Below are 27,015 nucleotides of genomic sequence, written 5' to 3'. Positions count from 1 at the left end.
TGGAAGTTTAATGATGGCGGTCGACAAGGGTCAGCATAGGAAGAATTAAATGTTGGGTTTGATCTGCAGGGGCCAGAACACTCACTGCATCACAGCTTCCTGTGTCCATGTTGACCCCTGTCCACCTTTAGGTGGTTTTAAAATTGTGGCTGATTGGTGTATAGAAAATTCAGCACAAAATAATGTTAGAAATAAAACAACATCACTAGTGTTGTTGGTTCAACAGGGGGAGGAAGGTTAACAGTGATGACCAACAGTTTATCAATAACTATTGTAATACTTGCAATTGGGACCTTGCTTAGCTCCATCAGACAATTCCCTCTCAAGATATACCAGATAAGATGATGTAATGTTATGTGTAATGTCTGGGAATGTCTGACTAGAGGGTTTTGTCAAATCTTACATCTAAACTTCAGAGTCAAGGACACAGAAATCAGTCTCACACAAAGGAATTTTCTTTGGTAATAGCCCATAGTTATGTTGCTGACATGGAAACAATGGTAGGGATAAAATAGAAAATATTATGAATTAAATTTATTGATTGTGGTCATCCAATTACTGAACTCAAATTTCATTGATGTCTGGGACTTACCAGTGGTTGTCATACATTCCAGGTTTTATTAATATTCCCATTTGCTTGTCTGTGCTGCCTGCTGCTGGTGTGATATTTTACTACACACCAGGGCTTTTTTTTTTCTACTTCTTCCAGATCTTTTAATCTAAATTACGTCACAATTATGGCTCAATACACTGTTTGCGTCATTTCTTGCTCTGGTTCTAAACGCAAGCTTGGAATAGGGATGCATTAGGAACACATACTGAAGATGGGAGTTGCATGTGAATGATTTTTTATAGAAAACTGGTGATTATTTCATTGAGCTCTGTTGCACCCGGGGCTCTGTGCAGCGCCTTAGGGTGCTCAGGTGAAGCTGCAGAGTTCAGGCTCCGCCCCATCAACCTCCCGGACTGACAGAAGAACAGGAAGAAGAAGAAGCAGCGGGCGCTTCTCTGCTGTCACGGAGGGGTTAAAAAGTTAACCAAACTTTTAGCAGCCATGGAAACTAATTTGGGAGATGCTGTCGACCCGAGGCACCCGTAACACCGACTCATCGCCCGTGTTTTAGTTGCCGAAAACACCTCGTCAAAGTAGGAAGAGCGGAGTTTTTCGTCCGTGGAGACGTTACTTACTGTAGCAGACAAGCTAGCTAAGCTAAAGCTAGCTAAAGTTAGCTCAGTTGGTGCCGCATACTTTAGGGACTTGAAATTGAAATTGTGAAACTACGTGTTACATGTGGATGCTGGTAGAATAACATCCTCATTTTTTGTTTTAAAGACGCAACAGGTTGTTTTCGTACTTTTCGACCCGAGGACTTGGGACTGTGCTTTGAATTTCCCTCCTTCAGAGACACAGACGAGCGGCGCAGCGGAGCTAAGGGGGTTCGTTCGGGGTTGTTGGCTTCCTACCAAGTCATTAGCAACCCAGTGCTAATTGTGGCTAGTTAGCTGGGACACTAGCATAGGCCCGAGTGATTTAATAGTTTGCTTCTTTATTTAATAAAAAACAACAACGTTGGAAGAAATATTTTCTTTCACTTGAGAGCGTGGGGATTAACGCCACACACGGGTTTATTTTGACATCCAGTTCAAGGAAACGGATTAACTTATCAATATGGAGCCAAACACGGGGAATTCTGCATCAGCTGCTGGTCCCAAGAAGGACAAAAAATCAAAGAAGAGCTACGAGGAGGGAGATGGGAAAAAGAAATTTGTGAGTATCCTACACGTTCATCTTCACATGCTGGACTTTTAGCATATGTTTGGGTACGTGCGTAAAAAGCTAGAGCAAAAGCTCCTTACACATATGGTTGCATGTTCTTCCTGTAGTGTTTAAAGTGATCCTATAGTGAGTAAATTGTAAACACACATGTAGTTATTATCATCAAAGCTCCGCAGCAGCTGTCAGTAGAGTTTAAAATGTCAACGTGTAGGATTCAGGAGCATATGAGGAAGTAGCTAGTCTTTTAAACTTTGAAGAGTTGCGCTGTACAGTTGTAGAGTCCTGACAAATTACCAATGTCAATACATAACTCAGATTTTATTACTTTTTTAAATGTGAAGTTTGTAAGAAAATCTAATCATTTCTTCAGACTCATACCCTCTGCAGCCTGTGCACATATTTCAATTGCTGCATTTAAGTAAAACAGATATAATTTTGTCAACTAAATGAATTACATTCTTATTGTAGGGTGTGACATTCACACTTTGAATATTCTGAAGGTTCCTTAATCACAGGGATATTGTGAAATGTTTACCTGGCTGTGCCAGCATGGTGCCTTGAGGGGTGAGAGTAGCACGAGTCACCAGTACTAATGCCTGTCATCAGCCAGGAAAACTGTTGTGCAACATAATCCCATTGCCATGTCTAGCAACAGGTGAAAACTGATCCTGTATTGCAGACAAATGGTAACCATAGAGGGTGCACTGAAGATGCATCTGGCCACTGAGTAAACTATTATACTACACACAAATTCATACTGACTGACATATTACCAAAAAGTTTACAAACCCTTACTTGGTCTTGCTCACAAACCCCCTTGTTTAAATCACAAGGTGTTTTGTATCCTGCTCACAGAATGAACACACACGGTTTCTTACAACACACAGCTACATCCAACACCCTGTTGTATGTAAATGGTACCACCTGGGCAAAAGTTCAATAGCACATGTGGCAAACTGTGAGGGTAAAAGGTAATAGTTGGTCATTAGAGTGCAATAATGTTTTGTCTGTCTAAATATACTGAAAATCAATGCTTTTACAGTTGTAAAAAGTCACACATTTCAGTTTCGAAGACCTTGGTGAGAACTAGACAAAAATAAACTATTATGGTGAAAGGTATAATGTTACAGTAGTGTTATTATCCACACTAACTTAGGTAGGGCTATAAGTAATCATGAGTCAGACAGAAGGCAATTGTGTAATATCCTAAAATAACTCTGCATGAATGAGATGTTTGAGTGTGAGTCTTCCTGAAATGTGAGGGTGTGTGTAACTAGACTGCCCACCTTAGTAAGGTATGTCTTTGACTTCAGTACGCTACACTGAGTCTGAAATTTGAACCTTTCCTGGCAGAATTCTTGTTAATCCATGGTCAAAGTTCAGACAGAGGTAAAAGGGTGTATCTGCACTGTACATGATGCGCAGTGTGAAATAATCTGTGTCCATGACATGGACTTGTCTATGAGTTCATCACTCTCTGCTTTCACCTTTTTTTCAAACATACCAGTGATAAAAATAAGATAAGATAAGCATGACTTAGTGATGTGTGGTCTACACTCAGACTATGTGAGAATGTCTTTCTATTGCGCTGTCTCAGACTGAATGAAGCAGTGTGAGTGAATTATCCAGTGCATGACCTGGCCACTTATTGGTGGATTAAACTAAGAGTATTTTGTTTGGATTATTTATTTTTTGTACAGTATTTTGTTGAAATAATACCTCTGTCTCCAGACAGGTTTGACATTAAGACAGATACTGCACGTTTGTGGCAAACAGATGTCTTTTTCATATCTTATTTTCACCAAAGGTCAGATTAGTAGCATCATTCAAACCATCAAATGTTGCCTATAGTATTACTATAAAAATATTCTGTCTTTGTGAAATGTTTTTGCTGTAATTGTGCCTAGATATTTGTAAGTCTATGTGTCTCTCCTACACTTGTTGTTTTTTTGGCATATGTAACCTGTAGTTACTGTGCTAGAGCTACATCTGTAGCTCAGGTATTTTGTTTAAAGCCAAAAGCAGGTCATTTGAGCCGTGCTCCCTGAAGCACTATCTGTGTTCTTCAGGCCCAGAGAGATAGAAAGGATCAGCATCCATGAATACTGTTAACATAAACAGGCTGGTGGAGTGTGGATTAGCCAGGGATCACTGCTTTAGACTATTGTTTGGTTTACAAGGTGAATTGTAGATCACAGATTGTGGCTCTGGAACATCTTGTTGCGTTTCACGGGCAATCTGATTTATATTTTATTTTTTTGTTTTTCTGTAAGGGAAAGGTTTTGCTGATTTTTTTTTATTCAGTTATGAATAGAGAATGATAATTATCAAGGAGATCAATCATGGTGAAGTGAGCTGTGTAACTTGAGCATTTTCTTCTGGGGCTTCAGAGACATCACCGCATCTCTCTCACATCCAAATTGGTTATTTAGTGGTTATTTCCAATTGTTTTAACATTAGGGTTTCATTGTAGTCGAGGCCAAACTAAGAACTCTTGAGCAAGCGTCTAAGCAGTGCATTCTCTTATATTCATAGAGTTGTAATTTATGCTTAGACAGGAACAGGAACAAAACAAAACACTCTTGTCAAACTTTTTGTTTATGTCTGTCTGACTTGAATGTGGTGTTGTATCTGGCATTGGTGGCCAAGTCGGTGCCCTTGGGCATGGGTTTAAGTGTTGAAAGCAGGTTAATATGTTTGTGTATAAGGCCTGAATAATATGAAAGATAAGTGCACCTTTCATCAAGCATAAAATATTGTGCCTGCGTTTGCGTTTATGCTGCAGTGCACCTACTTCCTGGGGGAACCACCTCAGCAAATGCTTAATTTAAGATAACGACATGAATTAAACTAGTCAGGTCACGACTCTTTAGTCACACAGTCTGACTAAGGCAGTCTGAGTCAGGTCGTGTAGCTTAGAAAATTCTTTGGTGTGCAGTAGGTCCCTTTTGCTCTCTTTTTCATGTATGTCTGATCTGTTCCCATACTGTTCACACACAGTTAGGTACACAGACACACAGCTTCCTGTTCTGTGCATCTCAGGGGAAGAAGAGCATACTGTGAGCTGAAGAATCGGATGACTGAATGCCAGTGTGAAACTGGAGTGGTTAATGGACTGCTAGTGACAGGGGCCTCTTGGCTCAGAGTGAACGAAATATTTTAAAGCACAAGGACAAGCAAGTGAGCCATCAATGAGTAGGGACACAGAGAGAAGGAAAGCGTGTGTGACAGAAAGCAAAAGAAAATGGACAACAAGCCAGAAAAGAGAAATGCAGTGCATCGGTGGGAGTGGCAATAAGTTACAGGTGGTGTGATGTCAAGTTACCAAGTTAAAGCTAGAAACACAGTTAGAGTTGAAACCTTTTCCACTTGTGGTTGCACTCGAAGTGATTTAATGGCAGATGTTTTTAATTATAAACTATGAAAGATAAAACTCCAGATGTGACATAACAGAGTGAATGAAATGTATTAGTGAAACGTTTTTAATGCACATGGAGCAGTTGTGATTCAGTGTTCTTTTGCTGCGTGTTAATTGAGAAATGATGTTGGGCAAAAGATATAAAGACCTATGTTAGAGCAATTGTCATTCACACAGTTAGATTTCTGTCCACCAGTAATTAGATTGAATAAAGACACTTGTTGAAATAATTCTTCATAGATAAGCTAAATGATGTAAGTGCACTGTGCTCTCTGTTTGCTTTGTTCTTACTGTACTTTGCAGATAGAAAAGGAGCAGCTGTTGTCTCAGCTGTGGACTGTGTTTGGTTTGCTCTGAGGCCTGTTATGACTGGATATCAGAGCTGAGTTGTGTAACGAAAGTCGTGGTGACCAATTTGTTGAGGCAGGCTCACAGAGGAATGCAGAGTCACTGCAGGACTGAAATACCATACTTAGAATGGAATCTCACCTACACCTGGGCGGTTGTTGATTCAGATGCTTTTTATTTCAATCAAAACAAGACATCAAAATCTAAAGACTCTGTGTCTTCTAATTACAATACACCAGCTATCTGCTGTATGTTTTTATACATCTCAGACACAAGTGGTCAATGTGTCCAATTAACTGTGAGGTCCTAGCGTGTTGCTTCAACCTTAAAAGTCCCTTTCCTTTACTCTTCTACAACTGCTAACACAAACGGTGAATGTCAGCTAATCAGAAGCTACAAGTGCAGGGATGTTTGGAAAAAAAACAGGACAGAGTTGGCCACCTCTGGTGTAAAGGATCAATCATACATCTGCTAAAAGATGTTTCTTGTCTGTTTTGTGCCACCATGAACTAATTCACAGAAGACAGACTTGGTGTTGCTGTCTAATTTGTCCAAACCCTGTGACAGCATTCTTTATGCTTGAAGAGGAAACCATTTTTACAGTTTCTTTTGGCATACTGACAAACTGTCATTCTGTCACTTAATAAGATAATTGATTAGCTACATTATTTTTATGCTGCAAATTTGGATTTTAAGTTCTGCAGTGACAGGACCTGACATCAGATAGTGGCAGGAGGATAAGGGTAGGAGCAAGAGAGCATAAGGGAGGAATTAGGTCAGTCACAAATCAACTGATAGTCTGATGAATATTGTCAGTGTGACAGTTCTTCCTTGTGCCTGTCAGTTGGTGCAGCTGACAAGGACAAGAAGTCACATGTGTAATGTTTGCGCACACAATTATGTCTTCCGGTTCGTGCTTGCTTAGAAATGTGTATGCGTGTGGTGTGATACAGAAAGGACATAGAGGAAACACAGTATTTGCCTTCAGTGTCTCATTCTTTGTAATACTTGTTTGGCCATACTCAGGGAAATAGTTTAATCAAATTCATTTGTGCATATGTTCCTCGGAGCTATTGACTATTTACCAGAGTTAGTTTTATTTGCCTAGATGTTTGTTAAAGCCCGTCACTGGGTGTAAAGCCTATTCATTTTAAATACATTAACAGCCCGGTCAATATTATGTTCACAACTTCAGAGCATTTTTGAATAATTATGGCAGAGTTAGCAAGATGCGGCTTGTCTTTTCAGCACCATTCGGTTGTTGTTCACAGGAAAATTATAAAAGTAGGAAGGAGCATATAAGTTTTTGTGATCATACTGCTCTGATTTCTATGGGGTTTTCACACGCTCCTTTCTCAACTGTTAAATTTACTTCTACTTCTTTCGTTTTCCAGTTTAGCATAAGTACAAATACATGCATGAGTATGCACAGAGTTATATCTATGCTTTACCCATATTATTTCTCAAATTCTGAGGACTGTGACAGGACGTTGTGCAAAAATAGCAAACAGGATGTCTCTATTCGTCCCTATTATTGCTTACCCTTATCGCTCCTATTCCCTCCTTTCCATCCATTGTACAAGAAGTTACCAGTGGGATATTAAATATGTTTATGGACACACACACAGCCCTGTATACTTTAGAGGCCTGGACTATATTTAAACGCAGAGCTTTATTACTGAAACCTAATTGGCAGGTCTGAAATATTGCAGAGAGTGGAGATGGATAGCTCTGAGTACCTGTATTATGCTGAGTAATCAGGATAGAGTTTCTGCTGTTGAGTTTTTCCAATTGAATTTAATTTGCCTGTTTTAATGTGGCAAAAATCTGTTGGTGAGAGGTAATAATGGGGCCTATATGACCCCTATTATAGTGTAGTGCTGTGAGACTTCCACTGATAATAACTGTAGTCAACAAAATGTGACAAAATAATCAAAAAACATATCAAAAGTTTGCTGTTATTTATTACAAATGAGCGTAAAGCAAGAAATCCTCACTATGGAGAAAGAGCAGCTAGGGAATGATGGGCATCTCTGATGTGCACGCCAGTAGCTACACATTTTATAACAGTGATGCCTGCAACAGAATTTGATTTGTGCTGTCTAACTGCAGCATCTCTAATTGGCTCTCGTCTCTGGTACTTGTGAGAGATAGAACTGCTAGTGCAGCATCTGGAAGATTTTTTTAGCATATGCGTAACGACAATGACTTCATTGTGGACTCAAATTGCCATTTATTATAGCTCACAAAGAGAGGACTGAAGTTAGCTACACATGTAGTTTTGTATTATAAGTATTTCATTCATACTGATTCAGTGAGATTTCCTGTTTTCTGAAAAAGCTTATAAAACATGTATTTTTTTCACAGTCAGCTGCCTTTAAGCTTCACGAATTTCTATGTAGTTTTATGATTAGTGAACCAGCCAGTCAGCAATTTACGTCTGTTCTTATTTGTATGGATGTGTTTCTGAAATTTTATGTCATTGCTGTGGAATAAGGCTGACTGTAGAATATTTTAACTAAAATATACTGCTTCTTAAGCTGCAAGTATGTTTTTTTTTTTTTTTTTTTATATATGTCCCAGAAAAGCTGCAGCAAACCCAAAATAAACAAAAGTTTTGAGTAAAGGCATTGTTAAGAACAGCATTTAAGTTATAGTATAATATATCACAGAGTATTTAAAAAAAATATTTAGTCAAAATATTTTTGTCAATTCCGTAGTTAGTTTAAACAAAATGGCAAATAGACAGTTTCTGTCTTTTTTTTCTACAAGGTAACAAATACTATATTCTTTATAATAGTAATAATAGTGATATTAGAGTCCTTTTCTTTCTTCTTTCTATAATACTACTTTACTAAGAGTGTCTAAGAGTACAAGTTGTTTGTATCAATAATTGTTACTCTATAAGTGGGTAGCGGAAGAGATGTGTTCATATTGATCATTGTCTTTTGTCATAAATGAATGATGCTCGTACTACATAATTCCCCTTTGTTTGATTTTTTTTTTTTTTAATCAGCTAGTCAGCAAAAGAAGTCACTGTTATCAGTGAACTTTTCCAGTATGTAAACAGAGGTATTTTGTCTTTTAGACAACCATCAGAAAGCTGAATGCACAGACCTGTACACTGTTCCTTGCAGATATTATTGCAATGTGCTTGTTGCCTGTTGTGTATCGAGGCTGACTTAGGATTAGTGTCAGTCCTCCTCTATGACTCTCCCTAGTCTCCCCCTGAGAGATTACAGCTAATCTCGTCCTGGTCTGTGTGTCTCGCCACCTTGACTGTAAACACATGGGCCTACTTGCTGCTCTCACCACTGAATGTGTGGTGCTTATTACTACGAATGGAGTGAGATGTTAAGACATTCAAGGTTGTGGGAGCAATTTGGATACACACATTCACACCTTTCAGTGTCTTGGCAGGGAGTGCAGGGAACTAAGCTTAAACTGAAATCTGTCATCACCTTATAGTGGTATGACAGTGAGCAAATGTATGGGAGAGGCCTTACTCCCCATAGTCCTGTCACAGGTAGAATGCATTGTGTTAGACCACAGAGAGTAATATCAAAAGTTAAATATGGATAAATTGCAGGTAACATAGCCATACTTGAATTGTTCTTTTTAACAGAAGTCTGGAGCTGGTCTGTTCTGTATTTATTCCTGGACCTACCATAATATGGGTCTTCACATGCCTTCATAATGCATCTTGGGGAATTGCTGTGAAAATTTGGATTTGATATATATTAGATATTATCACTCACGGGTTTGTTTGTACAGTGAAAGTAAATGATAGATTTGGAAAGAGATTCAGTTGGCCACTGAGCTCAAATATTATTTTACAATGTTGAAACTTGGTCCAAAACAGAACCCATTCCTATAAAAAAAGTAAAAAAAAGAGAAAGAAAAGAAAAGCAACTCAAACAGAATACCTCAGTACATTACTGAATACATTTTGTATTGCCATCTAAGATGGGCATAATTAGGTATGACCCCATTCCCCACAGCCCTTTTTAACAGAGGCTGTATTTGTTTGGTTCACACCCCAACTTATTATTATTAATTTGTGATTCATGAGGTTTAGTTTGTGTCTAAGTTAATAGTGTGAAATTATTCTCAGCAGTGGACAGGATACGCCCTTTCTTGGGCTGTTTTTATACAGCATCCCTGTCTCATTGGTGAGCGTCTTCTATAAGATGCCTTTGCATCACAGTGAACTTAAAAAAAGCTGCCTTAAAGGCGCCTCATTGTTCATTTTACACAGGTACTTGTAGCCCAATATTAATGTTGTGATGTTTAATATCATCACAACGTGACACACAACACCCATGTCGGATCAACATCACTTTCAAAACATTGCAACATTGGTGACAATGGCAACATGAATGATGAGAAGCTGGAGTAGAAATGGAGACCATTACAACATACAGTTCTGTGTCCGTTACGAACTAAAATTGAAAGAATGTCATCCAGGAAGTCTAGTTTGACCAATGCAACCAGCGAGAAGGATCATTTGATGCCAAAACAAAGCACAGTGGTTTATAATACCAATAAAGTTTTTTTTTTTTAACCGTAGTCCTTCAGCGTAGCATTATGTCTATTTCCTTAAACACGTTGCTCCAACAAAGCTGAAAATAATTGTAATCATCAACCTACTGAACAAAATGCATGACAGCTGTACTTGAGTTTGAATCACGTTGTAAATGCTGTTTCTCCTTCAGTGTAAGTGGGAGACTCTCCCAGGAGAGTCACGCCCCTCCCCCCAACACCTGATGACTTGGGTCTTCTGTACACACGCACCCCATCTCTGACAATGTCTGTTTGGGTACTGATGTGGTTCCATTTGTACAAAACAGTGAGCATATTGGTGCAATAAAGTGTAAAAGGGACTTTGGTCTTTGGGAAGTTTGTTCTGGAGGCACTTGCTTTATAAGCCTGTTTTGGGCTGTACAGTAGGTATGTAGTTCTTGTGGATCTGTAGGCTGTGGTAGGAACAGGCACAACCTCTGTCTTTGTTAAATCAGAAGGCCGCAGTCATCAGTAGGAACAGTCAGTGGTTTAGGCATATTAGCAATGTCTCTGTGCTGTTACAGTGGACTGAGGATATGAGGGAGGTTGAGAGAATTTGTGTGTGGGTAATACTTGCCAGTTCTTATGAGATGTAGGTGAAAGTTTGAGATTTGTATGCATTTCATGAACTTGCTTCTGTGTGAGGGATGCTTGTGTGAAGTGTGCTGATGGACTCTCTACTCTGTTTGTGAGCAAATGTGTAGGTCAGAGGCTTTGTGAAAGCCTCATCACTCCTAGGGCTGTAGGCTTCAGGATACAACCGTTATTTAAATTAGGAATAGAGGACCCATCACCCCAGCACCAGAGTATTTTGTTATCAGTATTGAAATGACTTAGAAGTGCAAAGTAAGCTGAATTCTGTGAAGCGTGCAGTCTTGAAACAGATCCATTTGCAAGGCTAAAGCTTGTTTAGAGGGGTTGCAGCACAGGACTGGATGACTAATAACTAACTAATTATCTTGACTGAGTGCAGGTTAAAAAGTTGGTTACACATACCCAGCAACAATAATTAAAACAAACAGACTGTTCTAGAAACTCTTTTTTTTTTTTTTTAAACTTGGTTGCTGCAACTGAACTGCACATTTGATATTGCAGGGATGTATTGTAGAGACGTAGCTAGTAATTGTGGGCTCTTACTGTATTATGTTACTGCTTCTGTTTTTTCTTTTTTCCTTCTTGACCCATATGATCATAGACATCCACTACCGTTACCCCTACTCCCACTTGCCCTGCGTGGGCATAATTGAATTTTGTGCCATTAGTGTCAGCAACTCAAATGCACTTACTTTAAATAACTCTGTGAATGTTTCTGTGAAACCATTCCCAAAATCCTACTTCTCTACAAATTATAGGCTTGGCTTTTGTCTTTAAGCCTAGGTATTGTTTATTTTGCCCTCCTACTATTGTCTCCTACAGCTTTGTACAGTTCATGGTACTTGACGTTTTATTTGTCGTTTCTGTGTTTGTTCATGCTTGTAAATGTATTTGTGCAGCTTTCTGTGCTGTTGGTTTTTCTCTCCCACAAGCACTCATTCCACTGGTGAGCAGTATTATGCTAGTGATATTAGGATTTCTTATTATATTATACATAATTGGATAATATCTATAATATATTACAGTTCAAGGCTTAGCAAGGCTTGTACTGTGTAAATTAATTGTACATTAATATACACAAACTGATCACTTTTGAGGTACACCTGTACAATCTAATTTAATACAATTAAGCAGTTATGCTATGAATTCTACTTTTCCAAATAAATGTTTTTATTTCCAGTTTGAACTGAAACTGACGATTGGTTCTCACCCAGCTATAGCTGAATTGCACCATGCCTTAAACATAAAACATGTCTTAAATCTTCTTCATCAGTGAAGTACTCATATGACAGCTTGTCTGAATGGTGTCGTATAAAGTCTGTAACTCCACCAACACACCAGCAACAGCACAATTCATACGGTTTGTCACCAGTTTAAATCATGGAATTAATATTACTTGGCGACAGCTGATGTAAGCTGCTGTTTGACATTTTAAGCAGAAGTGATGATCAGCACTGAAAAACTGAAGCTGCTATATATTGTTTGTTTGTTTGTTTTTTTTTACCAGACCTGGCCATTGTGTCAAGGCTTATGTCAAATCCTGGTTTCCTAAAGAAGGGCTGAGCACACGTCACATATTTGTGTAAAATTTAAGAAAATAAATTTAATCCACATATAGTATATGACAGGCAACTGAAAATTTAATGTTAAACACCTTTGTAGACCAGCAGCCTTTTTTGTCTTACTGTGTTGGATTTGGTCACAGCCCCTTAAGCGGGAATTCAGATCGAGATCAACCCTTATTTATTGAAAAAGCACAAGATGTTGGTCAGGGTATGTTGTGTTCATTACGAATTAGAATCGAAAGAATGTCATCTAGGAAGTCCTGTTTGACCAATGCAACTATCAGCGAGAAGGATTATTTGATGCCAAAACAAAGCAGAGTGGTTTATAATACTAATAAAGTTTTTTTTAACCCTGTAAAGTTTTCACAATGACAGTCATTTTAGTCTCAAAAATCAACTGGTGAATAGTGATGATTTCAATTTTTATATATTTTCATATTCTACCAAGAATGTGCATGTACACTTAATTGACTGGCTAAAGCACCCTGCTGGATGACAGGGTGTTTAAGTTTTTTTTTTGTTTTTTGCAGCTGGCTGCTAAACCTGTATTTTTCCAGGTAGAGGAAGTCATTTTTCAGTTGGTAGCATGACAGGAATGTGACTTGCATGCAGTGTTTCATTGAGGAGCTGTCTAAACAAAAGATATATATACTGATATTTTCTTTGGTGTTCCATCATGCTGCCAACAATAACACCGGTATAATTTTTTACATGATTAAAAAAAATAAGTCTATATACGTGATATAGAGATGCGATGATGTACGATGCATTACATTCCGAAGACAATTAATACCTGAAATAGAAGCAAAAAGAAACTTAAATAGAAAGATAGGTTTCTCCTAGACAGTGCATATGCATAACAAAATTGGGGAGTGATCCATATGTCGCTTTATTTTTAAAGTTTGACTGAAAATAAAACTAACACAAAAGTGCGCATTAGAAATCTTTCCACTGCAGATTTCTGATATTGAGACAGTTTGCTCTGTGTATCAGCTGAGTCTCTAACCACTCTCTTTTTCTGTTCCCTCTGTCACTATGCAGCAACATGAACATGTGCCTTGCTGCACTGAAAGCTCTAAAATGAATTGGAATTAATTTTTTTACTTCTCATAAATTGAATTTATTAAACAGGATGGTTTAATTATTTGCAAGTCCCTTGCAGAGCACAGTGGAAATCCATACAATTTCATCGTGCTATAGTACACCACAAACACAACATGGGACAGTGGACAAGGGGCATGCCATACTTCTTTTATTGTGGACATGATAGTTGATGTTTTTTTACTTTTTAAGGTATGCAGAGAGGGTTGCAAGAAAGCAGAGATGGCAACAGTTGCCTCCCTTGTTTTAACTGTTAATGGGTGGGGGTAGATGGTTTTGTGTCTCTATTAACAACAGCAGACCAAGGACAAGGAGCAATCATGCAGAAACATGCCCCACTTGGACTGACCCACAATCATAAGGTCTCTCTCACAGATAGTTGATGCACTCAAATTCAACTTGAGTCAGTAGGTTAGTGAGGTGAATAATAGCATTAGAAAGTGCAATTTTGTGAAGATAGGATGTGAAAGAAGTTGAAGACATGCAAATCAGGGTTGCATGGTGTTCAGGGTGCTTTGAAAGAATATAGCATTTGCTGGTCTAGGAACTTTTTGCATCTATTTCTCTTTTTTTTCTCTCACTGTTTTTGTCAGCGTTTGTGTTTTTCCTTTGTCACAGGTTTCTTAGAAGATGACCTGTCATGTGTAATCAGGCAAAATTCACATGACTACAACATTATTATACCTTGCTCTCTTAGTACAGTGCCTACTGGTGATTAGATAAAAAAACAAACAAACATTTTTTAAAGGATGTCAGAAGTGCAGCATACTTGAAACTCAAGGCTTTTCCACTTAGGACAAAGAAACCTCTTAGTTCTGAGTTGTTGGTGATTTCCTGCTGTGACTGTGTGTGTTGGAAATTCGTCAGCTCTTCTGGGTGTGTCTCTTGAAGTTCTGCTTCCTCTAGCATGATATCATAAGTATGTAGCCATGGAAACATTGTAAGCAATGTTGAATGGCCGTGGTTAACAAGGTGACACCACACCCACAGCACTGTATCGAAACAACCATCTTTTTCTTCTACTTAATGTTCAGTGGTCAGATGCTCACTTTCTTTAAAGCATATTTAACAGGAGAAATATGCATTGTCCCACAGATGCATTCTATCTCCACCATATTTTCCCCCACATTCACATTCCTCTCCCCACATTAGTTCCCGCCTAGTCATCTCTCTAGAAACTAAAATAAATTGAATTTTAACATGACACAACGATAGAATGTAATTCACTTAATTTGTAAATGCCCTAAGGTGAATACAAAGCATGCCATGTCCTCTATTACATTTGTAATATTTTTCAGAAAAAGTATTTTCTCCATATAATGCAGCCCAACTATTAAACTAGCCTTAATTTGAAACGGCTATCTGACAAAACTGTAGGTGCTTCACTCATTTGCTTGTAAATGTGGCCCCTCTGCTTTCTGTCAGTCTGCATTTACTTACTATTCATCTTCCCTCTGATTTACATAATCTCCTCAACCACTTTCAGGAGCTGCTCCTTAAATCAGTATGTACAGGTTGGTGTAGGTATGCAGGCTCACACAGAGAAAATTCACAGTAAGGGTGTGTGATTTGCTCATAATAGCGTTGTCACCAGCCAAACGTATCTGCTGATTTTTGTTCTCCTAACTGTCTGGGATCAGAGATGGACAGGCAGAGACCCCTTTCTTTAGGGCATTGCTATGAGTTTGCACAGAAAGTTGTACAGCAGCAACCAGTGCACCACTTTTACACTTCACTTTTACACATGTATAGAGATTCATACACAATACACTGCTAGGTTCAACATATTTCAAACATTATTTTGTATTATTTATAGCCATGCATATCATATGAAATTTAATGTTGCCAATGTTACCTGATTTTTGTTAAATACTTGTTCATCAAAAGAAAATACAAACATAAGGACATTTAAACCCCAGTGTTTAAATTTACACTGGGGAATTTACTGCATTTTAAATAAGTTTTTTTTACATTGTTAACTTAACATAACATAAAACTCTGAATAGGTCGAACAGACATTTAGTGAATATATTACTGTCTAACTGAATCTTGTATAGTGAAGTTGCTAACTTGGTGAGCTACTGGTGGTGCTGGTTTCACACTTTATGTAGTAAGACGGAGCCTGTCACGCGCACCACTTCATTTATTCAGCTCATTGTGGCTGATAAGGTGAATCAGCTCATTTAACTGTTGGCCTGTGCTCAGAGGAACTCTTTGAATTATAATTAGGGGGTGTTGTGAGTCTGGTGTTTGGAGCAACTTTAGAGCCCTTCAAGAGAAAACCTTTTGAAAAATTGACCCAATCATTTGGACTTAAAATGTCAAAGAAATTAGAGAAGTGCCCATCACAAACCCCAAGAAGGTGTCTTTGATTTGCTTGATTTGTCCAGTCAATAGTCAGAAACCCACAGATATTCAATGCATGATGGCAACAAACAGTCAAAATAAGCCATTTAGGAAATTGAAAACTATTTTGCAGTGTCATGTTAAGGATCCTTGTAGTTAACACACACATTTAGTCATGTGGGTTTGTGTTTTGGCACATTACTACTGATCATATAAATGTGCAATGGAATAATTTGGTATCGTTATTGTGTATGGGCGTTCAGTGGATTGTTATAAGATCATATAATGCACTCATTTTAGAAAACTAACTTTAAATTTAATGGTTCTACTAATCACTTAAAGCCTAATTTTGCCCCTCAATGACAACTCTGCTTGAAATACTAGATGAATTTGTCTTAGTGTGTAAAATGTTAACTGTACTTGTGGTTTTAAAAGCAGAACTGTACAGTTTGAATTTAAGAATGCTTTCTTCCTTCCTCATCTATCGCAACAGCTTTCTTCCTGACTCACTTGTATTCACATGTAATTACCCAGAATCCACTGTGCTGCCGTCAACTGTATATTTCCGTTCTGTGGGGTGAATAGTATTATAACAGTTGGTGTGTGTGTGTGTGTGTGTGTGTGTGTGTGCACATAGGTGTAGGGTCTGGTATTTAATGGTTGCAGTGTAAGTGGAAGACTCGTCCTCTTGACTTATAATGTGAATTATTTGGATGTAAAGGCTGTCGCCGGACTCAATCATGCATAATAAAATTAATTAACAAAAAGTAATAATTCTCCAATGTCATGTATTGAATGAAATATTTTACCAAAGATTTCCGTAGTTAAGCCTACACCTTCTGTGACAAATACAGGGAATGTGTTAGTATTAGTTGTAGGGATAATAAAGTCAGTATTAAATATAAATCAGTTAGATTTTTCAAAATGGCATTGAGTATCTTTAGATGCCAGTGCCTATCTAATTCCTGTGTGCTGCAAAATGACATAACTTTGCACTTTAGTCCTTTCAGGTTTGTCATATATTTCGCATTTCAGCTGTTGCCTATCAAAACAGTTTAGTGTCCTGTCAGACTAGGTACTATACATGGCAAACATGATCTTTCTTGATTCATATACCAGTTCTATTTATGGTAATTAAAAACCTTTTGATGTGATTTCCTTGGGGCATGCGTGAATATGTTTTGTGACAGCTGGAAGCGTCTACTGAAAGTAGCTTTCATATGGTGGCACTGAACTTAGCCTGACACCTAGTAGGCAAAGCATTTCACACAAGGACAACCAACATGAAATGCAACTGATGTATCAGCCAGAAATTAGTTAGTTTACCGGTTTCTCCACAATCTTGGTTCATACACCATCATTACCAGTAATAAGGACCTCAAAGATGAGGAGTTTTTCAGGAAATATTACCCCTCAGCACACCAATCTATGGTTTCATATAACACATAAAATGTAGATGCAGCAGTGCAGGAACAGCCTATTACTTATTTTTTCATACTTTTTTACTTGCATTGTAAAAACAGACATATTATTAGTTTTTGTCTTAAAACTCATTTTAGACAGGCTATGTCTCTTTCAGTTTAACTTCAAATATGAGATGGTAATCATTTTTCATTTGATCTATATGTGTTTCTTAAATGAGTAGACTTAAGAAAAAACTTGTTCTTTGTTTGACCTTGTGGCCTCTTGACCTTCTGACTCCTGCAGCTCTGTTTAGTCCCAAAGGAACATACTTCAGTATCTTTGATGTCAAAGCAATGGGTAGAGTCTAGTTTGAAAGTAGTACTCTAAAGTGTACTTGGTTTCCTTCAGTAACATTATTGGGTGCAGCCTGACATCTAATGGCCAGAACATGGTAGTGCTATTTTTATTATTAGAAATAATTGTGTACCGTAACTTTCTCTTCTTTATGATACTTTTCTGTCCTATCTTTGTCTGTTGACAATTGTTAACTGCTGCTCATCTGTAATGACTATCTTTCCAATTACCTAAATGTAAAAAAGAGTATCTGCACTCTAATTTAGATCTATTTGGTCTTTGTATGTGTTTATTAATAAGTAGATTAAGTTATGGTTTCCCCTGTTCTGTAAATCTCTTATGGCATCATAAATTGTTTTTTTTTTCTGTCTAATTGATTTTTTCTTTTTTTTTTCTTTTTACTACTTTTTCCCGTTATCTCAATTTGATTTTTTTCCTACCCTTCCATGCTCTACAGACATTCAAGCGACTGTTTCCTGACGAGGTAGGTTTGTTACGGCTTGCCACCTTCATCTCTATGCTTGAGTCGTCTATTTAACATTGTGGTCTTTGATAAACCAACTTACCATTTTCTACTAATGTTATGTCACTGTCTGTCACAAACCTAATTCACCATAACACATGTTCTGTACTCATTTTGGATGTGTATGCTTTCAAGGTGTACACGCATGAAATCCTTGGCACATAGACTGTGTGAAACAAGACAGTGCCAAAATCATGGAATGTCATGCAAGGGCACTATTCTAGTCTACTAATATTACATATGTCCAGTACAATCATGTTTTAGTTATTTAAATAGTACATACATAGTCAGTACAATTTACTGCACAAACTTAAAAAGCTAACTAAAACTGATTCAAATGTTCTTAATTAGACAAAATTAACTGCAGGTTCACTCTGTGTGCCAACGGTTGTCAGCAAAAAAAAAACTTTGACATCTTCAATCCCTAGTTATCCACTCACTTTGTTGAAAGGTTTCTGCTGTTGTAAAAAAAAATATCTCTAAACCATGGGTGAAATCACTCCAGGATGTTTTATACTCTAGTTATTTATGAATGGTATTGATGGAGTAAACCCATCTTCAAACTGTGAGTTGATCAGGGATTTCTGCCTCATTCTGTGACCCCCCACAGGGATTCTTACATTTTTTCTGTCTGATCTCTTTCCTTTGACCTGTATCTTGTGCTAATCCAGTTGGAGCGTTTCACCAGCATGAGGACGAAAAAGGACAAGGAGAAGCCAGGTCAAATGCCAAGTCACAGACACTCTTCAGCTGCCAGCTATGAGATCAGTGCACAGGGCCCCATGTTGCATGATCTTACTGATGATAAAGTGCTCGACCTCTTCGAACAGATGCTGGTGAGAAGTGTGCACTGTGTGAACTGATTTGAAATGATTGTTAAATATGGTGTACCTAGGTAATGTAGTATTACCTAATGGTACTGTTATGTAACTTAAAACCATCTCTGCTCACATGTTTAAATGAAGCATCTGTTAGCACATGCTTGAGTGTTTGATATTTATTTCTTCACGCTCATGTTAATCAATAAATATTAATTTTATTTATTATTGAATTTCTTATTTTTACAGGTACATCGTGCTGTATGTCATTGTCTCATTTTTTTTTTTTCTTCTCTCCCTCCTTGTGTCTTTCTCCAGGTGGATATGAACCTGAATGAGGAGAAGCAGAAGCCTTTAAGACAGAAAGACATTATGATCAAACGAGAGATGGTCTCCCAGTACCTCCACACGTCTAAAGCTGTCAGTACCAAAATAAATATTGTTTATAAAGTGTGCTGAAGGAAACTCGATGACACCTTCATGCAAGTTGTTGTGATTAGATCCTACAGTGGCACTGCTGTCTATTAATTGCTCAGACAAAGGTGCAGACAAAGGCCTTACTCGACTGTCTGTTTTCAAAGATTAGGTCTTTGCCTTACTCAGATCTGATTTGTCACATACATTATTCAAATGTATTCACTAGTGAAATGTCGAATCAGTGAAATTTTACATCATTGATAGAACCCGCTTCCATCCTAATAGCCAGGGTAAATAATATTTCAAAAGCATCAGGCGAAATTGAATCAAAAATGCTGAAAGCTCAAAGGCCTTACATAGCCAAGCACAGAGGGTTGCTAGTACAGTTCATTTAACTGTGAAATAAGCCTATTAAAAATAAAATCCTACACATAGTACCCTTTAATTCAGCAAATCAAAAATTTATATTAGGCTTGACTGTTGCCCTTAGTGCCCTGCTGCTGTGCTTTCTTGTGGAAATAACACCAATTATAACCTGGAGGAAGACAAAGACAAATGCAAAACACAAAGTAATTTTGTGTTTTTTTTGCCTGCTGTGTCTGTTTGTGTGTGTTTGTTCATTAGGGCCAAGACCAAAGGGAGAGCTCCAAATCTGCCTTGGTTTACATCCATGAGTTAAAGGAAGAACTTAGAGACACACAACTGCTGAGCTGTCTGGAATCTCTGCGAGTCTCACTCAATAACAACCCTGTCAGGTAATACACATACACAGTATATATACATGCAGATCCTTGTAGTGCATGTACCAGTATTAGCTAGCCAGTGCTAGTATCTGTTTTCTTCTTTGGTTCTGCACTGAGTGAAGCCTTTCAAATGAGGGGAGAAACGTCTTCAAGCTAAATCTAAGCAGTTATTAAAGTTATCACCAAATATTAGTTCTGGAATAACTTGGACGAGTGAATTTCCAGAGAGGCGTATTTATTATTATTATTATTGTTGTTGTTGTTGTTGTTGTTGTTGTTTCTTCCGGTAACAGCTTATTCTGTTTTCACTGTACAGATTACATCTCAGCCATCATAATTGAAAACACAGTGCTGATGGTCCAGTACCATACCAAATCAATCAGACAAATCAATCGGCTTGATTGTTTTGTCTGCATTTTTTTTTACATGTTTAAAGTTGATACAGTATATACCCATGCAGCATGTAGCTTGTTGTTACAGATCATTTTGCACAGTATATTATAAAACCCTCTTTCCATAGGAATGAAACTGTTACTAATGCTACTGCTACCTGCTATCATCTACTAATCATGTGGTCTTTCCACTCTCAGTTGGGTGCAGAATTTTGGAGCTGAGGGGCTGGCCCTCCTGCTGAATCTGCTGAGAAGGCTACAAGAGGAAAAAGACGAGTACCCGTAAGAAACTTTAGCCACAGAATAGCCAACTGTACACTTTTGTTAACGTGTTCTTTCGGTATGTATGTGAATCTTTCTATTCCTTTTTTCTCTGTAATTAGAGGGATGGGAGTGAAATGTCAACATGAGATCATTCGATGTCTAAAAGCATTTATGAACAACAAGGTAAGCTGCATTTGACTTGTATAAAAATATCTAATCCTTTCTTTGATGTGATTGCACATAAGCGATTGCTTGTAGTGATAGGACTAGTATTAAAATAATTTGCCCCTTTTGTGTGGGTTTTTTTTGTTGTTGTTGTAGTATAGCAACTCCTCCACTAGAGGTCAATATGATCTGTTCATTACAATGAATGCAGTCACAATAATGAGCATAAATGTCTTCAAAATGTATTATTACAATTATACATCTATAATCAAGTATGAATGACATGGTTCCCAAGAGACCCAATATTCTGTACGTCTCCTCTGCATCCTAAAATAATGTATAATACTGATAAAAGTGACTGAGATTTTACTTGTTTTATTTTACTAGTTATATTTCTTTAAATACATGTAAAACATGCTAAAACTGAGCTGCAAACCGTTTAACCAGTGACCAATTATCAAAAACTCACATTTTGCATTAAGAACTTAAACTCATGTCATGCATCACATCTGCATTAAGCTCAGAAAGTGTAGCCTAGCTCTTAAAAGAATGAGCATTCAAGTCAAACACAACAAAAAAGGTTATATATCTATCTATATAGATAGATAGATGGATAGATAGATATAGATATCTATAGATATTTATGTATTTTTTTTACAGATATTGCTCTATTGCCTACTGTCCAAAATCAAAAAAATGTTTAACATGTAACAGCAGACATGATACACACTTCACATTCAGTGTGACTTACTCCCTCTGGGGATGACATTATATCTATTGTCTGCAAATGTCAATGAAGCTTTTAATGACAAGTTAACATTATATAACGGTTGCTAGCATTAAACCACAGTGTGATGGATGTGAAAATAAAAAAAGAAGAAAACTACTTCAGAGCAGCAACACTCATTTGATTAGCAGATGATTGACAACTAATCATTTGCGAATTTGTGCTTTTGCTTACAAATCGTCTATGGTTTGTACAATTTAGTATGTATTTCTAGCTGCATCTGGAGAGTCTCGTTCTTCTGATATAATGACTTATATGTATAAGTTGTACAGGGAAATCCTTTCTCTTGACTTCAGAAAAAACATTCTTTTTTGTATCTTCCTCCATCTGTTCTCTCTCTTTAGTACGGTCTAAAATCCATGCTGGAGTCAAAAGAAGGAATTCCCCTGCTGGTCAAAGCCATCAACCCTAAGGTGCCTCATATGATGGTGGATGCTGTTAAACTGCTGTCTGCCATCTCCATTTTGGAACATCCTGAGAACCTGTAAGCATTTGTGAAAGATCAACACCATGTCAGAGACATTTTTACCTTGGCGAAGAACTTATGATGACAATGTAATGCTAATATATAGTCATTAACTGCTATACTGCTATATAGCTAGATAACTAGAAACTAGGTAACAGTAAAAAAATATTTTCATGACAAATCTTCCATTTGTTTTTATGTAACTACATATTGCATATTTGTCTTTTTTTTTACAGTCATGAGCGTGTTTTGGAGGCCCTTACAGAGGAGGCTGAGAGACGGGAAATTGAGAGATTTCAGCCCCTTCTTGCTGGCATGAGAAATCACAACATTGCTCTTAAGGTACATATATACTATCTTATACTTTGACAGTTGGCAGTGGTTGTGCTCAAATGCAATGTGCTGTGTAAAAGCCTTACTCAACTGACAAATGCTGAGTTTTGTATTACCAGGTACCAGTTAGTCTGAATTATCACATGTACACTGGCAAAGAATAACAGTCAAATCAGACTTGCAACTTAACTTTCATCAAAAAAAGCCCTCTGCAGCATTAACTGCCCTTTAGTTTTTGCATATATTCAGGTGTAATTTCCTCCCAGGCATTCACCTCTACCCAAAGGTCTGCTATATCCCCATATCATCTGTTTTCATGTCTTGTGACTTTGTGACTCATCAGTCCACAAAACACGGTTTTAGTCATCTGAAGTCTGTTGTTTGTCTTTGCCCATTGCCTATAAGGCCCGAGTGACTTGAGTCTTTTAAACGGTTTTTAAAAAATCAATTCATGCACAGAAAGGCATCTGTTTCACAGAAATACTTGTCTTCTTTGGCAGACCTGCACCTTTACACCTCATAAAAAGTATTTTTCTTGGTTCTATCTCAGAGTAAGTTTCTAAGGAAAGCTGTTTTTGTTTGGCCATTTTTAGTTTATGGTGATGGCCGCCTACTTTCCTTATAGAGAGCCAAATATAAGCTCAGATTATTGGTTTACAGGTCACAAATTAATTTAAGGATGATGAAAAAACAGACAAACCTTTAAGTTCAACACTGATAGTAGCAAATGGTCGCTGTTTTGTACAGGGTAATCTTTTGCATGTTTGATTTGCTTGCATTGTTACAGATGAATTCAAAATATGTTTTCTAAACCTGTTTTCTGTGTTTTGTGTAGTATTATATTTACATGTCAGTATAAAAATCTAAACTTTTCTTCCCAGTGTGCCTTACTAAATTTGTTTTTTTTTGGCAGGGTGGCTGCATGCAACTAATCAATGCCTTGATCAGTCGGGGAGAAGAGTTGGAGTTCAGAATCCATATTCGCTCTGAACTGCTAAGACTGGGACTGAGAGACCTGCTGACGGTACAGAAAACACTCTTTTGATTCGTCTCTCAAAGTGACTCTCCAACAGTACACATTTGCACAGTCTCACTTACTCTTGATGTCGCAGTCACTGTTGAAGCATCTGTCTTGCTGAGTGGCTGACAAACAAGTTCTGTAAAAACTTTCTCTCAACTGTCCAAACCCGATGTTTGATTACTACACTGTTTCTGCCATTCTTCCGCTTGTCTTGTCATCCCTCTGCCTGCTTCCCATCCCTCTCTCTGCAGGAGGTACGGACGATAGAAAACGATGAGCTGAGGGTGCAACTTACGGTGTTTGATGAGCAGGCTGAAGATGACTCTGAGGACCTCAAAGCACGTCTTGATGATGTGCGCATTGAGATGGAATATCCTTGCATTGAGAAATTTGTCCTCCCGTGGAAATTCATGGTCTACTTTTTTTTAACCTTGAAAATAGAGTTTTGATAGACCTGTGTAGGACACAACTTTGCATGCTTATATATTGAGTTTACCTTACTTTGTTAATTTAATAAGCAAGAGGAAGAACCTTCACTTGCTTTCTTTTTTGAAATGTAAAATATGTATAATTGATGTACACTTGCCCCTTTCCTCCCTTTCCTGTCTTCTATAATCAGCCTGACCACAGAGGCAAAATAATATTTTCATAACTAATAAGCATGAGCTTGTAGACTCCAGGGATGTTGTAACTCTCTGTAGATTTTTTTTTCAACATCAGAATTCATCTTTGCCAATTAGAGTCTCTCAGACATTAGCTACTTCTGTGCTGTGAAGAGCAGCAACACATCCAGCAATGGCAGTGGACTTTGTCGTTGCTCTATTGAATGTCTGAATGATTAATTATAAATTTACTGAAGAATTCTTTTTTTTTTTTTTTTTTTTCAATTATTTAATGGTATTGATCAAGCTACCACACCCTGATATCAATTCAAACAATTTTATTGATGCAGTTTATAATTAAATTTAATTATTATAGTGTTGCTGTCTGACCACTTTGTAAGGTAAGTGGAAGAACTGAACCTGAAACTGGCGCCTTAACAGTATAATAATGCCCTGTTACGGTCTATTCTGAGAGGTCCTTTATGTCTATAACGACTTTGTTCATCAGCTGCTGTAATGATTTTGTCATGCAGTTACAATTTTCAACACCAGGTGTCTCCCAGGGATTCCAGATGTATATGCTTAGAGGATAAACACAGAGATAATGTAAGATAGCATAAATGTAGGAAACCTTTTTGGTTACTAGAAACTTTGTGTAGGTAATTTCTAAAACAGATGTTGATATGTCTGTTCAGATAAATTGATGTCTGTCTATAATATTTTCTTCATTGTGCTGATTGAGCCTTAACTGGTTTTGTCTTAATGATGTGAGGGATGTCTTTGAAATCCTTGTCAACACTGTGAAGGACTCAAGGGCTGAAAGTCACTTCCTGTCATTATTGCAACACCTGCTTCTCATCCGCAGTGATTATTTGGCCAGGTAACACACAAATATACATATACATACATGTCAGTACTCTCTCAGTCATTACCCTGCGCGCACATTTATAAATTAGAGCTGCCATTTGACACTAGTGACTCTAGGTACTGTATCAGGTGGGATTTTTTTATTGTGCTGTCTTTCTGGGTAAAAAACCTAGAAAAAAACTAATAATAATTAAAAACCACTTTGATTGGACATGTTGAAGCTACAGTAAATAAAAAGAAAAATAATTGGCTCTTTTTGATCATTAGATCTTCAGTCCAGTGGCAATGCACTTCACCAAGGTCAAAGATAAAATACAAGCCACACAAACAATGATCACAGTTTTCCAATGTGGAGAGAGAACAAGAGGGTTGTTTTGTAGGACTTTTAACAGGAAAAAATATTTTTAGTTAGTTAAACTCAAATTAGAAAATATTGCTACATTATCAATACTAAGGTATAATTTAAAAATAGAATGCTGATATTGTCAATATTTGCAGTCAGATATGTACAGGAGCATATATTTATGTGACTGTCTCAACTTGGAAAGGAGAAGTTCTTCCTTTTTCTAAATTTCTCTTTTCACCCACATCCCCCGCCTCTTGGTTGGTGTGTTTTCTAGGGCGCAGTTACAAAGATGGGAAATGAATACATGTAAAGTAGTCCAATTTCATTTTAATAGAAATGAGCACCATCACCAGAAATATGTCAACGCCTCTTTCTGTTTCTGTGCTTCAACACTCAAAAACATAACAATTCTGAATAATTTCATGAATGATCACTAAAACCAGGCATAACACACAAAAGAGTTAGTTTAGGGAATAAATTATGAGGATGAAAACGATGGGCTGACTTAAACTGTTGTTCCCAGCTGAAGTAGTTTTACATCCCACTCCATCTTTTCCATCCTTCCGTGTCTTCAGTGGTAGGTGATCCAGTGAAATACAATAGAGGTTGTCACTAATGGACTCCACAGAGAGATGGGAAGTAGGGGTGGGAGAATGAGCTGTAGAGTGACAGAAAATACACCTTGGTAATTATAGAGATGAAGAGAAAAGGGAGGTGGAGGGCAATACAGTAATAAAGAAGAAATTGAGAGTTGAGTTAAATTGCTAGGTAGAGGATTGAGAGGATGAAGGAGGGACGTATAGGCAATAGAAGAGTTAGCATTTGTGTGGGAATGAATGAAACAGGCTCTGCTTACTTCTCATTCTTGTTTGTACAGTGTTTCAATCCCATTTTAATAGATGTTTAGAAAGACATATTTGATATTTTAGCAATGACAAAAACTGTGGTATGTAGCCTTCTAGTTTTCAAGAATGACACTAGATGTCTCTCTCGCTCCATGGATAAATTTAAAGTTTCTGAAAAAAAGAACCTTGAAGTATTGTGAAGAATTGGAATAAGACAAAGGCAGAGTGACTAAGAGACGAGGAGGGAGGGAGACAGAATAAATAAAGTATTGAGTTTGTGACTCTGGCAGCATCTAATGGGGTCAGAGAATAAGACACCTCCAAAATTGAGTGTCTGTGTGAAGCTGGCTTGATCAGATGGGGTGCTGGACATATACCAACACACTCACAAACACAGTTGCACACAATCAATCTTTGTGACAAGAAACTCAAACTGTCATGCTCACATAGATGGTAAGTCTCAGACAAAGACAAAGCATGTGTTTTCACGCATTTGTCTGAACAAATGAACTTGCTTTTTATCAGTCCCATCCTCTACTCATATAATGTGTCATATTTCTTGTTAATGTAAACTGCGCTAGTATTGTATATTGCATACATTTGTTTTGTTGTTGCGGACACAACATGCATAGTTATTGTAGATAGATTACAGATTTTCATTTTTAACACATTGTCTTTTATTTAAACTGCCCTGTTACGTTTCATCCATCAGTCTTATCTTATTTATCACCATATCTGTCTTTCCGTCTCCTAATCCATCTGTCTATAAATCCATCACTCCCTTCTTTCCACAGGCCACAATACTACAAATTAATAGACGAGTGTATCGCTCAGATCGTGCTCCACAAAAATGGAGCGGATCCTGACTTCAAGTGCCGTCACCTTAGCATCAGCGTTGAAGGCTTGATAGGTGAGTTGTTAAATCAAACCACATATCATCAAGTCTTTTCTTTTCC

General features: G+C 37.5%; 1 protein-coding gene across 2 annotated transcripts in view; it reads left to right on the top strand.

Annotated features, from left to right (window-relative positions):
* Positions 1-958: 958 nt before the first annotated feature.
* The window catches only part of LOC113160501 (protein diaphanous homolog 1), an 84,722-nt gene continuing 58,665 nt past the window's right edge, over positions 959-27,015 (top strand). Inside the window, exons 1-13 of one of the 2 annotated variants that reach the window (XM_026357792.1) lie at positions 959-1,768; positions 17,928-17,954; positions 18,665-18,829; positions 19,130-19,231; positions 19,853-19,983; positions 20,562-20,645; positions 20,747-20,810; positions 21,924-22,063; positions 22,282-22,387; positions 23,292-23,402; positions 23,651-23,769; positions 24,765-24,881; positions 26,854-26,969. In XM_026357792.1, the coding sequence (XP_026213577.1) occupies positions 1,670-1,768; positions 17,928-17,954; positions 18,665-18,829; positions 19,130-19,231; positions 19,853-19,983; positions 20,562-20,645; positions 20,747-20,810; positions 21,924-22,063; positions 22,282-22,387; positions 23,292-23,402; positions 23,651-23,769; positions 24,765-24,881; positions 26,854-26,969 (1,381 nt within the window). In that variant the 5' untranslated portion in view covers positions 959-1,669. The remainder of the gene's footprint in view (positions 1,769-17,927; positions 17,955-18,664; positions 18,830-19,129; positions 19,232-19,852; positions 19,984-20,561; positions 20,646-20,746; positions 20,811-21,923; positions 22,064-22,281; positions 22,388-23,291; positions 23,403-23,650; positions 23,770-24,764; positions 24,882-26,853; positions 26,970-27,015) is intronic. The other variant, XM_026357793.1, reaches the window with a different exon arrangement.

This window comes from Anabas testudineus, chromosome 10, assembly GCF_900324465.2.
Source record: "Anabas testudineus chromosome 10, fAnaTes1.2, whole genome shotgun sequence".
NCBI classification, from domain to species: Eukaryota; Metazoa; Chordata; class Actinopteri; order Anabantiformes; family Anabantidae; genus Anabas; species Anabas testudineus.
Note: the sequence above shows the minus strand (reverse complement) of the source record. Positions and strands in the feature narration are given on the sequence as shown.